The sequence below is a fragment of the Trachurus trachurus genome (assembly GCF_905171665.1).
Source record: "Trachurus trachurus genome assembly, chromosome: 6".
NCBI classification, from domain to species: Eukaryota; Metazoa; Chordata; class Actinopteri; order Carangiformes; family Carangidae; genus Trachurus; species Trachurus trachurus.
In genome coordinates, this window is record NC_139897.1 from 14,084,493 (window position 1) to 14,106,908 (window position 22,416).

A 22,416-nucleotide genomic window follows, 5' to 3' on the forward strand; every position below is an offset into this window, starting at 1 on the left:
TGGGCTTTGGACACTTTTATCTCCATGAATTTCTCACTGTCAGAACAAGCAGAACTAAAACTCTCTGTGTGGGGATCAAAACATTTCACATTACTATTGGCTATACTGTATACACCATTTCTCACCACTCGGTAATATAACCAATGTTAACTGGGGTCACCTGTGGCCAGAAACTCCTAATAATTCCTGTAATATGAGCTGTTATTTGGGCGTAACACCTTGTCATTGTCTTTAAGCTTTAACAAGCTTTTCCAAGTGATCTCTGCTTTCTTTTCTGTGCACCATACAATGTAGCAGGAGCGCTAGCTGACACTATCAAATTAACCTGACATGAGCATTTTTCAAAGAGTCATTCGTGTACTATTCTGTTAATGATCACCACACAGTGGTACCACTCTCTCTCTCCCCCCTCTGAACAGAAACTGAAACCAATACCACACAACATCAGATCTGTAGAGTGTTAATGGGCTTTGAGTTTAGTGCTAATTCGCTAGTGTTATGAATATTAACACACCAAATTAAAAAGGAGAACGTGATAAACATTATACTTGCTAGACACTGGCATTAAATCACACAGCAGCTTACATTCATTTGAATGAATGTTGTTTCTTTCATCTTCACAGATCTGAGCTGAGACGCTGTGGTGGTGTGTTCACATGGAGGCTGATCGGTGGATGCCCTCCGACCTGTTCTGTTGAGGTCACAGGTCGTCACTTCAAACCAACATCATCGTCCGCAGCCTCGAAAGAGCAACCCTGACTTCACAACAGTGCATAGGCCTTCTATTCAAGGAGCCTGGAGCTGCAGCGAGAGAGACTGAGAGAGAGAGAGAGAGAGAGAGAGAGAGAGAGAGAGAGAGAGAGAGAGAAAATAAACACGGAATAAAAGAGACACTCTTCATGAATTCCCCAAAACTCTGAAAGGCAAATAGTGCAAGTTGGCTGGCGGCCCTGAGGAGGCATGTGGACAATGAGTATGGCTTGGCTCTTTCTCCCAGCCTGCACCGTCCTGCTCGTTGGATGCTTTCATACAGGTGTCACAGAGAATGATGTCACCCCGCGCCTCACCTTCTCCTACAGTAAGTTAAGTTTTATCAGCTTCTTCTCTACAGAGTAACCATGATGCTGCAGTAACACATCACCGTCACATGTATGCATCTTTATAACACTTGAGTGTAAGACAGCAGACTCACTACCAGTCATTAACAGCACTTATCAAACTTGTTAACAGTCTAAAAGGGCAGAACTGTTACTGTCTCTTGCTCTGTGTCATAAACCTGCTGAAAGCCCACAGCTGGCCAGGGGTGAAACAGCAGCAGCTGTTTTCTCTTAAACTATTTACTATTAGTACAGTAGCTCTTAATTATTACAAAATCTGCCTACATTTTGTGCTCTCATATCCTGCCTGCAGGACTATTGTGTAATTATCAGTGGTGTCCCCTGTGTCGCAGTAACTGTCCTAACTGGAAAAAAAGCAACAATACACTTCATATACGTCCTTTGTAAAAGCTAAAAGGATTTAAAAGGGTGACACAGTGTTTGTCTTCACCATAATGATTTAAAATCCATATAAACCTGCATTGAACGGCAGCTCCATCAGTGCGGCTCAGTCAAGGACCTACAGGTCAGACATAATCACAAAATGAACAGGCCTATTTTGCAGTGAAACACTGAGGGGAGTCTGACATAGTGTCAGAGTTATTGCTCTTATATAATCTGTATTTATTTTGTTTGTTTGGAGAATGTCATAACAGACATTGTTAAATTAACCTTCTGTGCTGGGTTTCTGTGCAGCAGGCTCTCCTTATACTGCCACTGCCACTTGTGCCAAGTAGCGATTTTATCATCACCAATGTAATTATTCAAATGATGCGCACTTGAGATGACATGTCGGATTTAAACATTTATTGTGTCGTAGCATCCTCGTGGAAAATGTATCAAAATGATGAATTATGAGATCAATGCTCCCTTTCAGTTACTGAACTGCAGTTACTGACTTTTGTTCGGGCATCATTACAGAGCTAACGCCAGAAATGATTGTGTTGATAGATCGATCTTGATAATCTCTTGTAGACACGGATAACATTTCCAGTAAGTAGGTTATTCTGAGCAGGTCAGCCATCTTGCCTGTCTGAGCATGTCCCTTCCCACATGTTGGACCTCTATACCAACAGGTAATATCTTTCACCTGCCAACCTCAACAAAGCACGCAGATCAGCCCTGCTGGAGCGTTTCACAACAGCACACACGATCAATCACTCGCTGAAAGGACACCTCACACTTCTCGCTGTAGTGATGGAGAGATTTGTTTTTAGGGCGTGCAGCCAATGTTAAACACCACTATAAAACATGCAAAACCCGTATGTCAGAGGTCTGCTGTATAGATGCTTTGCATTCAGAACAGCTGAGCTAATGGATAAAGGGCTGTTCTTTCTATATCGTGTCTATAGTTATACTTATTTTGAGCCAACAAGACATATCCCCAGCTTGTTTTGTACTTAGCATTTATGTTGCAGTAACTTTGGCCACATTGATAAACTGACATTTCATAGGAGGAACACAATTTTAATGACACAGATTACGATGCCCCATAAAAACTAACAAGGAGTGATTGTATCAGGTCCACCTGACCTTATCATACATTGCCAAGGGTTCATAGAGACTTGAAATTTATTGGCTAGTTCATAAGGTTGGTCCGACAATAGAATGAATATGATGCTGTTTTAAAGACCAGTCGTGACACAAGGCAAAAACCAGGCCTCCACCAGCGGATGAAGGTCAGTGGGCTCTGGTGATAGAAGTTGGTAATACCGGTTCCGCTGCACTGACATTTTCCAGCCTCCCGCAGAAGAGCTTTGTCACATTGTGTTTACAGTATCAAAGCAGAATGCAGAGCTGCAGGCCTCCGGGACCTGAACTTTATACAGCAGGAACTGCTTGGTCTTGTCATGGTTACTGGTCCTCTCCGTCCTAGCTGGATGCCAGCTAGCTTTGACGGTTTGCATGCTTTAACCTTGATAGCATGGGGGGTGGGCCAGATCCCCGTTTGGCTGCCTCTCATCCGGTTACATTCTCGCAGACTGACTTCCCTCCTCTTCTCTCTTCTCTCTCTGTGTCCCCTGGTCCCCGCCTCTGCCTTAATGAAGAGGGTAATCTGCCATGAATAATGAATGGGGATTTGTATGTGTTATGGTGTGAACACTTGTCTGGTTCTCATTATGCGCCTATCAGGACGGATCATGGGTTCAGGGAGTGGGGTCTGCATCTGCTTTTCTCTCTGCTTTTGTTCCAGGCTTTAATGCAGACCATGCTGAACGGCTTAGTGTGTTGGAACACTATTTAAAGGCGCACCTATAAGCCACTTATGCTGCCTGTTTTTGCCTGTTGATGTGTTCAGCACCCTGTTAGACATCATGCGTTTGGACAGTCGCGCTTTTTAATTCCTCTGAAGGTACCATTCCCACAGCCACGCTGAGAGTGACGCATATTTAATTATTTAAAAGCTGTCAAGTCTAGAGCATCTAAATCAGCCTCAGTCAAGTAATTCAAAATGACAGTAGTGTTAGAGAGATAACAGCTTTCAATGCCGTGCTGTTGCCACATAGCTGAACAGCAGATTTTAATGGTATGGATGCTTAAACATGCTCCACTATCTTATATCAAGCCCAACCAAATTTAGTTCAAAGTGATTCAATGACATCAAGTTCAGTTAATAGAAAATGAAGAAAAATATGACTGATTTCCAATTTAAGACTTTTGGCCTTTTTGTCTTATGTGATAAGTATATAGTTTGTTTGGTTAGTTTGTTGATAAAAGAACATATTTGAATTGATTGATTTAATTATGGTTCAATCAAAATGAGGTGTTTTAGCCCTAAGAACTTGCCCACTCATAAAAGCATTCAGTTACATTATGAAACTGAAAAATCTGCAACTGTTCACTTCTGTAGTGCTGTGTTCAGCAGTTTATTATTTCACTTTCTGAATAGATCAAACACATTCACTCAGTCTGTTATGCACATTTGAGGTTGTGAAATTGAAAAAGAACATTACACAACATTGTTCTGTTTCATAGGTTTCAGCTGCATCAGATTGGTTTGTGATTTATTTGAACTTGACGTACAACAGGGCTCTACTTTATGATGCTGTAATACATGCACACAGTAGCGCACTTTGTGTGTGACTGACTAGTGTCCGTCCAGGTGATTGTTTTTAATCCATCATGAACAGACAGATCATTGATCCTGATATCGCTGATGTTTATGACACCCACTCTGTGCACTCCTTCGGGGAGCAGGACATAAATCAAACTCAACGGACCTTGTAAAAACACCCCCATTGCTTCACTTGTTCGTTTTCAAGGTGTTGTGAGGACACAGCGACTGTGTCTCTGCTCCTGCTGTATATACACAGGAGCACAGCGTCTGGCTGATCAGAGCAGGGAGCTGCTGTACAGTTGTCATGACCTCGCGTGCAATCTCTTTGTTCCTGATACTTCAGCCCTGTTCACACTAGAGGCAAGGGGTCACAGTGAGTTCCTGATGAACCAGCAGCTGGTTTACATTATTGTAGCTAATCTGGGGTCAGCTTTTGTTGCTCCCTCACCAACAGATTGGCCCACCAACAATTTCCATGGGAAAAGAATTTGAGGTTGAGGAGCATGCTGTTTTACAAACTACAGGTAAGAGATACGGAGAAAAGTGTTTAAATGTCAACAGATTAGTTTCTATCCCACAAAATTGCCCCACTAAAGCCTGTTACTGGCTGTCCCTGCTGTGTGAATACCTAATGCTCATCCCTGCACTTTACAGTTTCCTCAGCATTTACAGTATTTGCAGCATTTACAAAATGACTTTCCGTCCTCTTACTCCTAAAGCTCTGTTCAAAATTGCCACCAATCACAGCATCAGCATGGTGCAGGGGAGACAATGCCCTGCTAACAAGATGCAGCCCCAACAGTTACTAATACAAACAGCAGGCTCACAGCTTGCCTAATGAATCTCTCTGTGAATTGACCCTCTTGGCCCGTTGTCTTGATGCATTCCAGATGCTTTAGTCTCTGTCCTTCAGCTTCCCAGGTCGACTCCCTCACACAATCACCCATTCACCAACAGCTCTTAATAGCTAGTTTAAAATGACTGGGGATAATTCAGTTAGGGCTCCAGCGTGGCCTGTTTTCTGTCTGGATGTCACCAGACAGTGTGACAGTAGTGGGAGCTCTGGCATTGTTCTGACACTCAGCCACCGGGACTTGTTGGCACTGCGACTTCCTGTCACAGTGGTCATCTCTTCACACACATCAGAGGATTTTAATCACTTCATCTCAAAGCAACTGGATTCATGAGGTTCATCCCCTCTATCCCAAAAGTCCTTGAACAAGCACGGTAGGCAGATGATTATCACAGTCTTATTCTAATGCCGAGGTGTCCATTCGTATGTCAGTCAGTCCTCAGACAAACAAATAATATAAATTGCATATGTCTGACATTGGAAGTTTGTCTTTTTTCTTGATACTGTCTGTCTATAAGATGGTTAAAGATTGCTAAGTGTCTGCTGGAGGAGATAAATTAGTCAGATAGCTCTTTTCAATTCAGTGTACTGAACTTGACTTGACTTCACTCACATTTTTTGGATTTCCATCAGGCAAAAGAGGAGAGGTGCAGATGTTTCCCTGTTCAGCATACCTGCAAATATAGTCCATCGCTCATTTGTGTGTCATGTTGAAGATGATGTCATGATGACATTGTCACTATAGTAACAACACCACAGCAAGGTGGTGCTGTCTGTATGGAAGAACTGCCTGGCACCAAATTTGAGCAAAATTGGTTGCATGCATTGGAGGATTATAGAGGTTGGTTACTTTAATAGAAAGTAGTTATCTTTTATTTTTATGGCACACAGTTATTGTCTTTTATTAGATTTGAGGATGTTTATAATATTCTTTATCATGTCTTCTCCCTAAAAAAAACATGTTATCAGCTTGATTTGGTTTAATTTAGTTTAACTACTTTTAGTAGTAAAAAAAAAACAAGCCAAATATTAAATACTGTAGCGCTCAAAACATCAGGGACCTTTTTATCTTTGACAAAGTCTAGACTGTGGTTTTTAATCAAGAAGATGTTAATTCAGACTATAGTTTTTCCACCACAGCAAAACGATTCCTACTAGGTAGAGTGGGCAAATATGTACTGGACTTGATAAAGGTTAAAACGTCATTCTTTTCTTCTTTTCTTCTAATATCATAATAATAAAACACATAAAAACTTCTTTTTTTTCATATTCACAGTCATCCATCCTTCTCATTTCCCTTCAGAGACAGTATGTAGGTCGTGTTTACAGTCAGAAGACTAGAAATGGGGCATCCGGCGGCCCTTAAAGATGACCTATCATGATTCTATTACTTGCACTTGATCTCAATAAAGAGAGCCAACCATTTTTTCCAGGTCATCTACCAATGGACTGTGACCAGAACTAATTCTTCTAAAATTACAAACTGCTTAGACTCAGCACTTAAGACAGGCACCGTCCCTTTTTTTTTTAACAGTGACAATAATCTTTGAATTTTCTCAGTCTACCATGTTTGTGAGAAGAATTTGCTACTAATAAGCAGATCATGATTCAGTTGTAGTTTGTGGCAGAGCTTGCTGGTAATCTGCCACTTGGACAGTGTATTTGTTTGGGACAGTATTTTCTTGTTTCAAGTTCTGCAGGAAAAAAAAGAGTAAACAAGAGTGTGAGCTTTAAATGAGGTAGGCAATGATCTCTTGAACATACAGCTGTAAGAGCTGATAAAGGCAGCCCCCTCATAAGGGAGGGCATTGATTGAATCATCCAGTTATTGCCCTACAAAGAAGGCACCAAAGGACAAATTACTCTACACTTTTCTCTATTACTCTGGGGGATGTTCCACGCTTTTAATTATCTGTCTAAGTTTTTTGGACACAGACCCATCAGGAAATCAGCTGCAAAAATGTAGAAGGATTCCTTTAAGCCCAATATAATTAATTTCCCCTCTAAATAGATTAGTTAGACAGTCTAGGCGACTATTTCAGCCCATTTAGCAGTGTCATTTGCAGAAATTAATTTTAATTAATTTTTTAATTACATAATAATGAGAATGATCTCATATTGCCCACAGCTGCCAGAGGTTGAACCACAGAGTGCACACGCACTTATTTAAAGGGTCATAGATGCTGTGAACTATAGAGAAAGCTGCTTTCTCAAACTCTACAGTCAGATACAGTGATGTGTGAATCCCATGCCCCCTGCTCTTTCTGCTGCTTCCCTTTTCTGTTGTGTTTTCACTTTTAAGTTGGAGGGGTTGTCTGTGTGCTTGACCTGTGACCAGTGTTTCCATCACCAGTGCAGCAGAGTGAGGAGCGGTTTTGTTTTGTTTAGGTTTTTCGTTTCCATTGTCATTTTACAATATCTGCTTCTCAGAGTTGTTTTACCTCCCGTACAATGGAGGTTAATTAGATTTTGTTTGTGGTGAAAAGAATTTAAAATTACGGTAAAGAGATTTTGCAGTAATTTGTCCTTTCAAAAACAGACTTCCCACGCACTCCGGGTATTTCACAGACCTCAGTTCTCCTTGGGACCCTTTTGTCTGTATAATTATTGGGCTGTGAGGTCTGTTAAGGTCTGTGAAGGACATATTAGAAGCCCACAAACTATATATATAGTGTCTCATTAAGGTGTTGGGCCATCAGCTGCATTAGTCTGCCTTCACATTGATATTCTAAGTCTGTCGAGCTGTACTCGATGGAATAGTGATGGACCAATGTGAAAAAGATTTTGGCATCCTGATCATAACCACTTCAGTATCCTAAAAATACATCCCTCTGATACAGTGATGCACTTTAAAGTGGAGATCATGCATTCTTTATAAGTCTCTCCCTAAGAGGTTCCCTACATGGGAAAAGCTAGATGGACAAGGCTAAGGATTTGTGTTGCACTTCTTCAGTCGTGCCATGATGGTCATTCGTGGCCACGGTGGAGATATACGAGTTGATGTTCCCCACTTCGGTGTTTCCTCTGAACTGTCCTGTCTGTTTCCCCATCCCTGCTGCACACCACAACCTAGCTGGGCCTGCTTTGTCATAAAATGGCCCCTGAGGAGTCAACCTCAGAAAGTCGAGCAACAATAGAGGGGATTCTCTAAAAGACTGCAGTGTATGCAGAGGGGAGGGGAGGACGAGTTCAGGTCAGATACAGACAGTCATTAGCTTGTGATTTTGTTTTTTGGGGTTAACAGTCTGAACACACTGATTGACCCCTAGAAGTTATTCTCTTTTGGTTTTGTGGTGTCAGGGCTGTGTTGGTGCTTATGACTGCTCTGTTTTCTGAGGATAAATATTAGTTTTTTTGTTGCTTTAACAAATGTTGCAGACTGTAAATTCAAACCAATGAGTGAGAAGACGCTGGAAGAGCTCGGATCTACTAGCTGTTTATACAGTGTTGTTTAGAGCGGAGGTTTAAACATCATGCTGCGTTTTAAGGCGACCTTGAAGCATACCTTTATTAATAGAGAACATGGTGTTTAAGTGTACCATTTAGCAATTACCTACCCCTCAGAGACTAAAGAACTGTAAAGCATGAAACATGATTAATGTTTTCCTTAAATTATAAATGGAAAGCTTTGTATGGCTGCAAACCCTTCTGGATCACTTTAATGATACTCAGTTTGGGGCCCTGTATTGTTTTTCTTCATCAGCTATGGTCGCTAAGTGTGACAGTGGAGATCTGACTCCAGAGAATACTTGTGTAGATATCCTCCCTTAAAGCCTTTGTTTAGGCTCGGGCTTTGGCCTTTGTCTTTCTCTGTCTGTAAATAACAGTTAGATTCACCCAAGGACGCGGTACCAGCACAGAGAAGCCCTCCATTTATTCCGTAATGATAGTGAAAAGGGGAGAGAACGGCCCCAACGGGTCCATGTACAGTATGTGGAGCAGAGCCTCTTGTGGTTTTACAGACAGATTTAACTACAATATGGCTCTGTGTTGCTGTGGCGATGGACTGCTATTAACATGTTATTTTCCCGGGGGAGAGGAAGTCGCTCAACCTCCTTTACCTACCCACTGAGGTGAGGTTATATCAGGTCACAGGTACTGCAGGGCACATACCGCATAGTGGGCTTATTATCAGTGGAACATAATGACAACGTATTCTATCTGGATGGGATTAGTTTTACGCAGGGAAGTGCCATAATTGTAACTATTACCACCAGCACCTGTGGTTTTAAGAATCAGTCATTCCTGTGTTTCCTATTAGTCTAGAAAGTGAAAATACATGCAGCTATACCTCATCAAGTCAGCGGACAATAGCAAAACTCACCTGATGTTGGTTTAATATTACAGAGCAATATATTTATGAATGAGTGCCTCTCTAAAATCACCAGTGATAAGAAGAAGGGAAACATAAGAAGATAAAAGATTCATAGATAAAATGTTGAGGTGGTGACCTATTTATGAATATGTATAAATATGTTTTGTCATCTGGGGGAAGTGAGACTGTGACTCCAGTATTTCTTCATTCATTGTGCTTCATATTAATATTTTAATTTTGTATTTGTGTTCACATGGTCACTTACAGTAGAGGAATGATTTCTGGGTAAATCATGGTAAAACATTGCTCTGCTAAAGTGAAATCACACCATTGACAAAAATAATATTCAAGGACCTTCCTCAGTAAAATAAATGGAGTTCTTTGGTCTGTTATTTTTCCCTTGTTCATCACATTACAGGGCAAAGGTTGTGTTTCAGAGCTTCAGCCCCTTCAGGTTTCCATCAGCTCCCTGCTTCTGTTTATGCTGGCATGCAATTAAGGCAAATCGTTCAGGCTGGGCCGGCAGCAAATACCTCGGAGCTGCTGCAAATCTGAGATACACATGGGTCTTCAAAACAGTGATTAGGAGAGTTGATGATTTAACCCATGGCTTCAGTCAGGAGGTGCTAATGTGACTGGAACAAAGCCATTCACTTGTCTATTGTACTGCAGGAGAAAAAGAGAGGAACTTTCTCTTTCTGTTTCTTTTCTCATGTGTCTGTGTTTGATGAGGAGCTGGATTTGGAAACACACACACACACACACACACACGCGCACACATACACACACAGAAACACAGACGGATTGGTTTCTTTTCATTCGTTTTTCCAGGTGTATCAAATACTATGAAGCCCAGATCCTTAGTCGTGCTGTAGATCTCCTGTAGCCCTTCAAAGTCCAATAACAGCGTGAGAGTGAAATGACCTCAATATCTCCCACAATGACGACTGTGTACTGTCTGATACAGTCAGGAAAAATATACTCAAGTAGATCTTATGTCAGAGAAGACAATGTATGCATACTTCTTGGTTTTCAGTATGAATACTATATTCATGTCAAATTTCATCCGCATTAAAACACAAAATGTTTCCAGGCTGTCTAGTTGTTCCAGGCTTGTTGAGCCCTATCAGGAGTTACATGTTGTGCGATTGTGTCTAATTAAGACACCAATGCTATATCTGTAGTGTACAACAAATGCTGTGACCACAAACGGAAAATTGATTTGCATAATTAGGCACCTTTATTCATTTTCTGTCTTCAGCAGCTTGTAATGGTTTTGAACAGTCATAACAAACTCAGTGTTTAACCTGAGTGCAATTTATGCATGAATTACAGCGTTTTTCTGCTCTGTCTGTGTCTGTTTCCGTCCAGATGCGAAGGAGAGGACGACCAGGAGTTTCTCAGTCAGTGGAGTCTTAAACTACACCTCTGTCCTGCTCAGTAAAGAAGACAACATGCTGTATGTTGGCGCTCGGGAGATCCTCTTCGCTCTCAACCTCTCCGACATCAGTGCAGTAAAACTCCAAAGAAATGTAAGAGCCAGTGTGCAGGCGTCTGTAAGCTGCAAAAAAAACATATACATATAGTGCACTGTATTAATATGAATGTGGTTATAATAGGATCCCAGAGGTTCAATATGAATATAGTTATAAATATGATTAGACCCCAGAAGCCCAATGTGGATATAACAAAGCTCTCTGTATTAAAGCGACGGTTTGAGTTTGACGTTGTTTCTCTCCTCCAGCTCACATGGAAAACTCCAGAGAGGAAGAGAGATGAGTGCAGTTTCAAAGGGAAAGACCTGCAGGTCAGTGAACTGCTGGTTTAAAATCTCAAGTAGCTGAACTCCGATGACTCAGACAGTATTTACATGACTGCAGGTTTGCTTCACTGGTTAAGTTGACCATTGTTACATGGCACTTTGGAAACAAACCCTGGGCAGCACCCTGGAAAATTTCCTGTTAAGTTATAACTTTCCATTCCACAACAATGGATTTTTCCCTTCCTTTCAAACAAACTTTTCCTCTATTACACTCTTTCTTTTTTCCTGCCTGCTCCACCACTTTTACATATAAACATAGAGATTGAGAGCCATGTGAATAAATTGGTGCTTATTCACTCAGAGGGAACAATAATAATAATACAGTTTGCAGTGCAAACACACCGTTGGACAATTGTGTAAACTAGTAGGGAGATCATTTTTGTTTTCCTAGCATTTTTATCTTCTCTTTTTAATAAACTGTGCCTTAAGACAGGAAGTAAAGATAATTAGGATGAATAGGAGTCTGAGTATGTTTTGGTGAAAATTGATACTGTATATCCTTGTATGTTACTAGCTGTAAAGAAAATGAAGTGGGTACATTTATTTTTAATAATTTTCAATAAATTGTTTCTAATACAGACGGATTGCTTCAACTACATCAAGATTCTACTGCGTATGAACAACACTCATCTGTATGTTTGTGGGACGTACGCATTCAGCCCCATCTGTGCTTACATAGTAAGTATTTATATGAAACAGTCTCTGTTGTACCGATCGTACCTGTGCAAGACTTTGTATGTGGTGTTTTCTTTTAGTTAGATTCTCGAGGAAAGAGCATGCTGCTTCCTGCCTCTCGGCTCACTTAGCAGTCAGGCTGAGTTCCTGAGCAGCTAGATACAATATATGTGCATTATTTTATTATGTCCTGTGCTGAAGGGAAATGGATCAAAATATTTAATGCTCGTAATCAGTTTATAGCAGAATCGATCCGAGTTTTCAATCCTTTCCTTCAAATCCTTTCAAGCCTTTTACAACAATTCATAACAAACACACAGGGACGACTAGTGGATAACCTTGAACCAACGACTGACTGACCATCTTGGACAGAGCAGGTTGCAGCTCTACTTTTCAACTCATGTGGTTTGTTTTCCACAGAACACTGCCGACTTCTCCCTCGTCAAGAGTGATACCGGTGAGATCGTTTCAGAGGATGGACGGAGCCGCTGCCCGTTCAACCCAGAGTACAAGTCCACTGCCATAATGGCTGGTAGGTCTGAGCAAGGCTGTCAGCTCTCATTAAAACAAGGCTTTGTTTGAACACTTTTGATTTATAGAAAACGTCTGTAAAGCAACTAAAAACAGGTGGTTGATATTGAGACAAATTGGGGCACAATCTCTGGATTTCATTACAGCGTGTGACGCAGAAGCCCATTCCCTTGTGGTAAACACTGTGATTATACTGGTCTTCTTCACTGTGTTGCAGATGGAGAGCTGTATTCCGGTACAGTCAGTAATTTCCAAGGAAATGAACCCATCATTTACAAGAGTCTAGGCCAAGGAACTGCACTAAAAACGGAAAACTCACTCAACTGGCTTCAAGGTACAGTGCTGTAGCTTTTTATTATGTCTTCTTATAGCAGAAATTCTATACATCATAATATCACATCCTTTATGAGATAAATAACATGCTCAAACTGTTTGTCCCAGAGCTGCTGCATGAAAAGTGTTGAATTTGACACAATTGGATATTATGTAAATGGAAAGTGTTTACCTGCAATCTAGTCCCTGCTGGAGCAGTTTTTTTCCATTCAGCGTGTTGATGTCAGAGGGAATAGGGACGTCTCCCCCCTCTCCAGATGCCAGAATTGCATAAACTGTAGGTTGACAGTATTGTTCGCGCTGCTTTTCTTTCAGACCCAGCCTTTGTTGGTTCTGCCTACATACAGGAGAGCCTACCCAAGGGCAACCTAGTGGGCGATGATGATAAGATTTACTTCTTCTTCAGTGAAGCAGGGAAGGAGTTTGATTTCTTTGACAACACCATTGTGTCGCGCATTGCTCGCGTGTGTAAGGTGAGTGATGCTTGAAAGCAGACGGTCCATCTAAAGGGGTGTTTTTTTTTTACCCACTAAAAGTTACACCTACTGACACTGTACTCTCATCACTATAGGAATCTATCAGATATGATAGGAGGGAAGGGCAGTGGGGTGGGGGGTTGTTTATGTGTTTGTGCATTGCACGTGTATTTATGTTCAGCTCCTATACAGCCAGGCTGAAGGCTTCTCACAGCTTAAAAACAACTAGTATAGCTCAAGTCCTTCTGGGCAGTGACGCAGGATCTCTTGTTACAGAAAAACATTCCTCTCACATGTTTCCCTCTGTTTGATTCTTTTTCTCCAGATCCTCTCCTCCCTCTATTCTTATCATATTTCACCAAATATTTGTGCTCAGACAGGACTCAACCCAACTCAAAATGGCTTAGGATTACTGTAGCACAAGATCCATGCGCAGAATCGGATTATCACCTGCCGAAAATACTTGAGGCCCTTTAAACTAAAGTACAGACTTCACCGAGTATTTTTTCGGGTCTTCTCTGCTCTGTAAACATCATCAACATCACAATCTAGTTCTGCAGACCAGACCACGGCTTGTCCCTCTGAAAACAATCATCCTTATCGCCGTTCAAGCAGAATGAAAACTACTAGCAGGGAGTATGACGTCCACCTCGGACAAATAAGAGTTTGTCTTTGTGGACAGCAGATACATCTGTCCTGTGAGACCATATAAAATAGTTCATGACTCATTGTGACTGATCACCTGAGCATCTGCACAGAGAGCTAGTATCTTATTTTTAGTTGTACTCCCTCTCCAGGTGTGTCCTGGTAGTCATCCTGCTGTCATACACCACCTACAGTGTTTGCATCAGATTTAAACCCCACATGTAATAGCAAAGGAAGCCCAGCTGTGAATTAAAGGCCTGTTTACAGTCAGACTCTGCCCTAAGGCATATGTTCTCTTCACCTCTATGCAGTTATCCACTCAGTGTTTCCATATATCCAATTTTAAAAATCATCCCAGTTCACAGAGTCATATAAATACTGACTCATGCTGCATGTTGTTGAGTTTTGTATCATATGGTTCAAACATGTGCTGATTGTAAATACCCTGCTGCAGATTACCCTCAAGGAAATGAGGGAGTTGGGTTTTAAACAAAACAAAAATGATCTAGAAGGTATAAAATGTAAAACATAAAAAGCTTTGTAATTAAATTAAATCTTAAATGCCGTGGATGGTGTAACTTCCTTTTAGTGAAACTGTAGAGTGATTCCCGTTCAAATACCTGATCACTCTTATCCCTGTGTCTCTTAATCCCTTGTTTGCCTGCAGTCCCTCTCTCTTTGTTTATTCAGGTGTTTAGTACACAGGTTTCTCTTCATCTAGCCCAACTACGGAATGATAAACAATGTTTTTGCTTGAAACAAACAAAACAAAGCATGTTCTCATTTAGCAGGATTGTTCGGTTTCTCAGAAAGAAGCCATTACTGCCCCGGCATGTTCATAGCATTTCGAACAGCCTTTTGAACAATGGATGCTTTTACAAGGGATTAATGAATGGGATGCATTTGCTTCAATTATTCAGAAGTCAGTTTAAGCACAGAGTGGCATTAAATTATAAAACTAGGTTCAGCCAGGAGGAGAGGGGAATATACTGCATGTTGCTCATTATCTGCCTGGGTTACTACAATAAGTAATTGCTTCTGAAGCTCAGTATTGGTCATGTGCCATTTCCCTTCCCATCTAGTCCTGCCATTTCCTCTGATTAATGTAATACTAAAGTGGACTCAGTTGAAGCTTCATGTTAGAGGTTTTCATGTAGTTTAGATCATTTAGCATTTCTCTTTGGTTCTCTTTGGTCCCTTTGCTCTGCACATTTTTAAAACTGCTTATTTCCTCCAACAGCCAACTTTCATCTTGTTAGATCTGTGCCTTTGAGAAAATTGGAATAATTGATACTGTGAACCAAATGTAAACACATTTGGTTCACGTGGTTCAGTGCAGAAGATCATCCTCCCCTTAAATCCCAGGTCTTTTCCCAAAAGCAAAATAAGCTCCTTGGTGAAGTCGATGTAGGTAAAAAAAAAAAAAAAAAAAAAAATTAGTCACCCTTCTCAGGCCTGTAAGTCCCCTAGTTTGTTTTACACTCACACATTACATACTTAAAATTGCTTTCACACTGAGGGTTAAAGACGGAGTTTCTCCCCAAATTAGTCTGCATGCCAAAGGAGTCATGTGCCACTCACATCACTTTGAAGGCTAGTGCCAACGGCGCTGGATCACAGCAGCCGTGTCAGTGAAGTGGGATTGTCAGGGGGGCAATGTATCTTTTTCTTTTTCATTTAAAAAGCATTTGTCCTCCTCAAAGCCCTGAGTGTTTTTCCTTAAATCTAAGCCAGTTGTGATGATGTATATTGTTTTCATGACCTAGAAATCTGCTGCCTCGGGGTATATCTGCGTTGAGGCAACAACTGATCTTGCTCAGCATGGTTTTACCATAGGAGGTTAATGGTTTTTAATTACATCAATCCAAACAGCTCTTCTGTTGGGCTCAACTCTTTGTTGTTTTTACAAAGAAAAAGAAAAGAGGTAAATAAAGATGGCATAATTATTTCCCTAATATAATGTAACCATATCACGGCAATTTATTGCATGTAGTGTATGCCATGACAGCGAACCGTACAGTGCACATTATTATTTTATGCCTTTTATGAGCCTGTCAGGTTCCATCAAATCACACCGGTGTATCATATTGTTCTTCAGAGGCATTGCCCACAGTCACCACTGCAGACAGGTGTCAGTCTTATATTCTTGCACTCTCTACTGGCCACACCTGGAAAGGCTCCAAACCTGCATTATCTTTGTTGCAGGGCGACATGGGCGGTGAGAGAGTTCTGCAGAAGAAATGGACGACCTTCCTGAAGGCTCAGCTCCTGTGCTCTCTACCTGACGACGGCTTCCCCTTCAACATAATCCAAGACATATTTGTGCTGACACCCAGCCCCGAGGACTGGAAGAACACAGTGTTTTATGGAGTCTTCACATCTCAGTGGTGAGGACCAAATTTCACTGTTTAAATGAACACATCACCACTGTAGTCATACCTTTAGTGCACAAGGAATAACATCTCGCCTTTATCTGAGCCATGTGGTAAAAACTAAAATGCTGAATTTACAATCTAAAACAGAAAACATTGCACTTTTAAAGGCTGTTGCTGCTATTTTGTAGACTAATTAACTTGAAAATTGCACATACAAATAAACAGCAAGGCCAAGAATACAATTAGGTAAACAGGCTTTCATATTCAGCACTACAAAAATATGATGGTGTAAGTAAAGGCTTTGACATTCATATCACAATACAGGGAGATGCAATTTACTTAATGTATTCCATACACAATAATATATGTATTCTGATTGTTTATTTGTCCATTTGTCCATTTATCATACACATTGCTGGGTGGTTTGTTAAAATGTATTTGGTGAAGGTTCCTCTGGAAGAATTTGGACTATTTTGACAGGGATGGTGTGCAGAAAAATCTGTCGTAAAAAGTCCTTCATCAGTTAAACATGAATATAGTGTTCATAAAATCATGTAGTCTCAATAAGGTTAGAGACAGCTTTCTTTTACATATACATCTGAAACAGTTGATATGTCTTTTAAGGTACAAAGGGGCCTCAGGAAGCTCTGCAGTGTGTTCCTTCACTATGGACCAGGTGGAGAAAGCGTTCAATGGGCGATACCGAGAAGTCAACAGAGAGACCCAGCAGTGGTACACATACAACCATCCTGTCCCAGAGCCTCGGCCTGGAGCGGTGAGTACCTGCCTGCTGCCCCCTGCTGGACAACCGCTAGACACATACTGTAGATCTCAGTGTTCAGCAGCATGTCATGTCAGCTGCTTGAGAGGGTTTTCATACATGTCTGTCTGCCCATCAGTCACGTCAGCATCTCTGACTGGCAATCAAGGCTTTAACAGATGTATCTGTCAAACTGACGTCGATTGCCCCCCCCCTCCCCATCTTTCTCTCAGATTCTTATCAAGCTACTGTTGTTTTCATTTCCTGGCAGGCTTATCAGTTGAATCATAGAATAATTTAAAGAAAAAGGAGCAAAACAAAAAGAGACAAACCAAACACCACTGCAGTTGTTGTTGTTGTTGTCATTCTCTAGTGTAAGTGAACATATCTTACAGTGAAACCTGTTGTATGTTGTGTTTCACAGTGTATCACAAATGCTGCCAGAGAGCAGGGCATCTCCTCCTCACTGCACATGCCGGACAAGGTGTTAAATTTTGTCAAAGACCACTTTCTAATGGACAGCGTGATCCGCAGTCAGCCTCTCCTGTTGAAACGCAACGTTCGCTACACTCAGATCGCAGTCCATCGAGTCTTGGCAGGAAAAAAGGCCTATAATGTACTCTTCATTGGCACAGGTAAAGGAGTCCACACCCACAGTCACACAAAAACACACTCACCAGCCCATTTCCATCAACTTGTGTTATTATAAAAATTCATGGAGACTTAAAGTCATATTGTGTCTTTTCTAGATGATGGAAGACTTCATAAAGCCATTAACGTCAAAAACAAGATGCACATCATTGAGGAGATGGTGCTCTTCCGTGATGCCCAACCAGTGCAGCACATCGAGCTGGATACTGAAAAGGTATGGTGGAGTGCTGGGAGAGAAAACAAGTCTAGTTTGTTTTGCAGAGCTTTCCCATAGTGTGAACTAACAAGCTCAGTAAAGGCATTTATGGGCAGTTTAGAGATTCCATGAGCCACAAAGAGTCGCAGCCTAAAGCAGAACTCATGTTCATGGAGCTAATTATATGCAACTTTCTCTCAGGGGATCTGCAAACAGTTGGGGTTTTAACAGTGTGAATTTTGACACTTTGTGAATGCTGGCATGTCTTTGCATAGATTTGTTCTTCAGGGCAAAAAGGGGGTCTAAAGAAAGGCTAAGAGTATTTTATATAGATCACGGTCAGACAAGGAAGATGCTGGATGAAAATAGTAACCCACTAACTGTATTTGGGGCACTTCCTTCCTGCCCTGCTTTGTCATCTCTCCTCCACAGGGTCAGCTTTATGTTTCCTCCTTCTCTGTACTAGTGGAGGTCCCGGTAGCTAACTGCACTAATTACCAGAGCTGCGGGGAGTGCATCCTCTCCAGGGATCCTTACTGTGCCTGGAATGGACGGCAGTGTGTGGATGTCAGACAGGCTTCAACAAGAAAGTATGTATCCCCTGTCTACAAACATTCCTGCAGCTAAAGCTTTTAGAGAGGCCTTATTGATATGCGTAAATGTGAAGATAATAAGAGACTGCATTTGCCTACACTTTCTGAGTAAATGTATGTGTTTCAGAGCATGGCAGCAGGATGTGGATGAGGCAGACACATCAGCTATCTGCAACAAGACAGTGCCAAGCCCACGGCTTTCTAAACCTCCACCTACACGTAAGTGAATTCCTCCTCTCTAGTCAGTCATTTAGATGTTTCTATTTTCTGTATTTGAACCATGATTAAAGCATGTTCACTGTGTCTGTGTGACCATTATTATTATTAATATGACTTCAGCAGCGGATAAGTCAGTGCTGCTTATTTCATGTAGTATCTGACTCAATCTGTGTCTGTCCTTTATCTTTCCACAGGACCGTCTTCGTGCCAGGTGATCATTATCCCAGCCAACACGTTCAAAGTGCTGCCTTGCAAACTGCGTTCTAATCTGGCTGAAAGGAGGTGGGAGTTCAGTGAAAGCGCAGGTCACTTCCATTACCCCAGCCCAGAAGGGGGGCTGGTAGTGGTAGCTCAAGCTGACAGGCAGGAAACCTACGAGTGCTGGTCAGTGGAGGAAGGATTCAGACAGCTGCTGGCAAACTACTGCGTGAGGGGTGAGGCCAAGCAGGAGAGCACCACCCTGACAGGCCGTTCACGTACACCGCAGATCTCCCAGGAGGAGTTTATCATCCTGCCGGGGAAGGCTCGCTCGCCACAGATCAACACTAAGACCTACTGGAACGAGCTGATCGTGGTGTGCTCCCTGCTGGTGTTTTCCCTGGTGGTCTTCTCTCTGTTTGTGGTTTACAGGAACCGTGACCACATGAAGTCCATGCTCAAAGAGGGAGAGTGCCCCAACATGCAGCAGAAGAAGCCCAGGATAGTGGGGAAACCGGCTGAAAACTTGCCGCTCAACGGCAACACAGTCACAGCGTCGGCGTCTGATCACAAGGGCTATCAGGCCCTTAATGACAACTACATCTGCAGCACTCCACCGCACGAGTGCTCGTCGCCCGACAACAGCAAGAGCTTCTCAGAGTCAGAGAAGAGGCCTCTGAACTTGAAAGAGAGTCGGGTAGAAATTTCTCCTACATGCCCACGGCCACGAGTGAGACTGGGCTCTGAGATTAAAGACTCTATAGTGTGAGACAATGTTAACGTGGAGTGACTAATTTCAAACTGACAGGAAAGAGTGCACTTGCTGAGAGAGACAAAACCGTATAAGCGGGAAAACTGAGGAACATCGGACTCTACATGGAGAGACATTTCATTACACAGATTTTGCACTTTGTCTTTTTTTTGTTGTTGTTGTTGTTGTTGTTCTGTTCCTGTGGCCCATATATTTTTCATTTTATTTCCCTTTCACCCTCCACTCCCCATATTCAAGTGTATTTAAAAGCACACTGAAGAAGAACCAGTTTGCCTTCTGACTTATGATGCTTTCACAAATGGCTCACAGGAATGTAACAAGCGTAGAGGTGGCATCGCAACCATGATTCAGTGACTGAATATCGTAGCATCGCTGCTCAGTCCGTCCATATAATCTAGGGGTGATGCTTTGAAAGGCAGAGAGATATTCAGATATGTTCCCACTAGCAGCTGACACGGCGTTTGCTGGTTTATTTTCATTCTGTCATCTGGTAAGAGCCTACCCTTCGCTGAGGCTATGCACTATGTACTGTACTGTAGCAAGGTAAACACTCACACCAGAATATACACTAACAAGTCAATGGCAGGCAAGAGAGATAAAAAAAAAAAAGTGCCACACTTTCTTTGATAGCCTGTGTGCATCCACACAAGTATACTCGATGTCTAGGCTGAAATATAACACAGACAAGAGGAGTCCACTGTGACATTGAGACGGTTTGATCAAAAAGAGACCATTATGTGTGAAAGTGACAGAAGAGACAAACAAGGAATCACCTCAGTGGAAATGTTGCAAAAACCCATGCCACCTCAATCATCACACACCAAAAAAAAAAAAAAAGATTATATCATCAAGCATGATTGAGATATACTTTTTAAGTATTGGTATTATTAGTGGATACAAATATTCCTCCGTGGAAGCCTGACTTTCAACAGCGTTTCCTTTCACCAAATGTGATAAAAGGGAAAAGGCTCATTCCAGGTATTATCGTGCTGTTCTTCGTAAGATAGGCAGTCTATGCAAAGCAAATAATGTGAAGTGAGGTAAACACCAAGAAAACCTCACCTCGAGACTGAGTAAGCACAAAGGTGTTGGCACTGTTAATGACTTTAGGATCAGTGGCACTGCAAACACAACCCCCTCCCCCCCGCCTGCTCCCCCTCCCCACACACATATACACACACAAACATGCTCTCATTACACTAAGTATGCAAGAGGTTTTAGCCATTTTTGGTGTGGAAGGTTATGAAACTCTGAAAGGCTGGCATCACAAAAGCAAATGATAAGAGACAGGGGTCCAGTGATGTAAATCTGTGGCTGTTGATTTATCTCAGTATGATTAATGATTATAAATATCTAATATGACTGTGTGGCAAAATGTTTCTTTCACAGAGGCATTTGTTCATTGTGGTCATTCATCAACATTTTAAATATCCATCAATATTCTCAAAGGGAAATAATAATAAACATTCATAATCCAAGTTCAATAACACATTCGTATAGCCTCAACTTTGATATACATATTAATTGATGAGTGTTAATGAATGGAAGAAAAAAAATGTGCCGCTTGCTTAAATGGTTTTAAAGGCAACCATAAAAGCAATAACTTTCATTCTCATCTAGTAATAAACATAACAGTAGTGCATTTTAATTGCCTTGATTATCCATTTCCATATTCAGAGATAAAGAATTATAAACCATACGTATAATCCACCAAATTTATGAGTCAGATGTTAAAGTAACTTGAAAGCATTTTCCATGTCATACAATATTATGTCTTACTTGAGTTTGGCTCTAGAATTTCAATGTGGCCAGCAAAATAATAACACATTTTTTATAAAAAAAATTACAAAAATGCAGGAAGGCATATTGCTCGACTCAGAATGCAGGGGATTTGCACATGATGTTGAAAAGCCTTAGTACAATGCAGGTTATGGTTTTGATAACATATCTGCCTTGGGGAAAACGGATAATGCCTTCTGAAACAATAATCAAGAGATGTGCCTCTTGGGATAATAATCTAACCAGGTAGTAGTGATGTAGAGTCAATTGCTACACTGTAGGTGTGACAGGACTGGCCATTGCTCAGAAGCAGGAGTGAAAACAGTGAATACATGTAATTTAATACTGTCAACATTGTACAGTACGTTCTCATGAGGTGTTTATTCTATTTTTATTTTTTGTTATAGTGGCTTCTACCACAGTCAGGGACTAAATTCTTTTCTTCAATTGTAGCACATAAATAACCACTGGCTGATTTTGAAATATTAAATTATAGATAAGCATTAGTATTATGTTACATTTCTTGTATATGGCGCGCACACACACACAAACAAAGCAAATATGAATTTCCAAGACTGCTTGTCTGTAATCAATCATGCAGTATGAAAGATTCATGCTTTGACTGTTACTGAAAACAATGAAACGGCAGCTTTTGGTGAAGTGGCTGTCATCAGAACAAATTAAGTTTGCTACTGCAGAACAAATAAAAACTGGCGGTGATTTAGTAAAATATGTGCAGGTACTGAACATGCTTTTTTTTTTTTTTTTTTTCAAAAAACAAGCCTAATAATGCCACAGTGAAAGTATCGTCGTCTGCTCTCTCTTAATGAACCACTATAGTCAGGCCTTCTGTTTGTTGCAGTACAAGTTGCTCCAATTCTTGTCAACATGTATTGTAAAGATTATTGGTAAAAAAGAAAAAAAGTTTTTATGTAAAACTGTTTTGTAAATTCAGCTGCCAATGTAAAATATTGTGAATTGTATTTTTTTTTTGTACAATACATCACTACTGTTTTTGTTTTTCTTTTTTGTACTGTATATAAAAAGCACTTTATTTTAATTTTTCAA

General features: G+C 41.1%; 1 protein-coding gene across 1 annotated transcript; it reads left to right on the top strand.

Moving 5' to 3' along the window:
- The first annotated feature begins 835 nt into the window (after window positions 1-835).
- On the top strand, window positions 836-22,389 carry sema4ba (sema domain, immunoglobulin domain (Ig), transmembrane domain (TM) and short cytoplasmic domain, (semaphorin) 4Ba). Its single transcript, XM_083973079.1, has 14 exons — window positions 836-1,078; window positions 10,695-10,855; window positions 11,068-11,130; window positions 11,725-11,823; window positions 12,241-12,352; window positions 12,569-12,685; window positions 13,000-13,157; window positions 16,011-16,192; window positions 16,805-16,955; window positions 17,365-17,575; window positions 17,690-17,805; window positions 18,220-18,377; window positions 18,508-18,599; window positions 18,794-22,389. The coding sequence occupies exons 1-14, from the start codon at window positions 961-963 to the stop codon at window positions 19,564-19,566; spliced, it is 2,511 nt and encodes an 836-aa protein (XP_083829205.1). The 5' UTR covers window positions 836-960; the 3' UTR covers window positions 19,567-22,389.
- The last annotated feature ends 27 nt before the right edge of the window (window positions 22,390-22,416 follow it).

Coding starts and splice junctions, on each gene's coding strand:
- sema4ba (XM_083973079.1), top strand. CDS start 961: ATGTGGACAATGAGTATGGCTTGGCTCTTTCTCCCAGCCTGCACCGTC. Junction 11,824..12,240: donor GCCCCATCTGTGCTTACATA/GTAAGTATTTAT, acceptor TGTTTTCCACAG/AACACTGCCGACTTCTCCCT. Junction 12,353..12,568: donor GTCCACTGCCATAATGGCTG/GTAGGTCTGAGC, acceptor ACTGTGTTGCAG/ATGGAGAGCTGTATTCCGGT.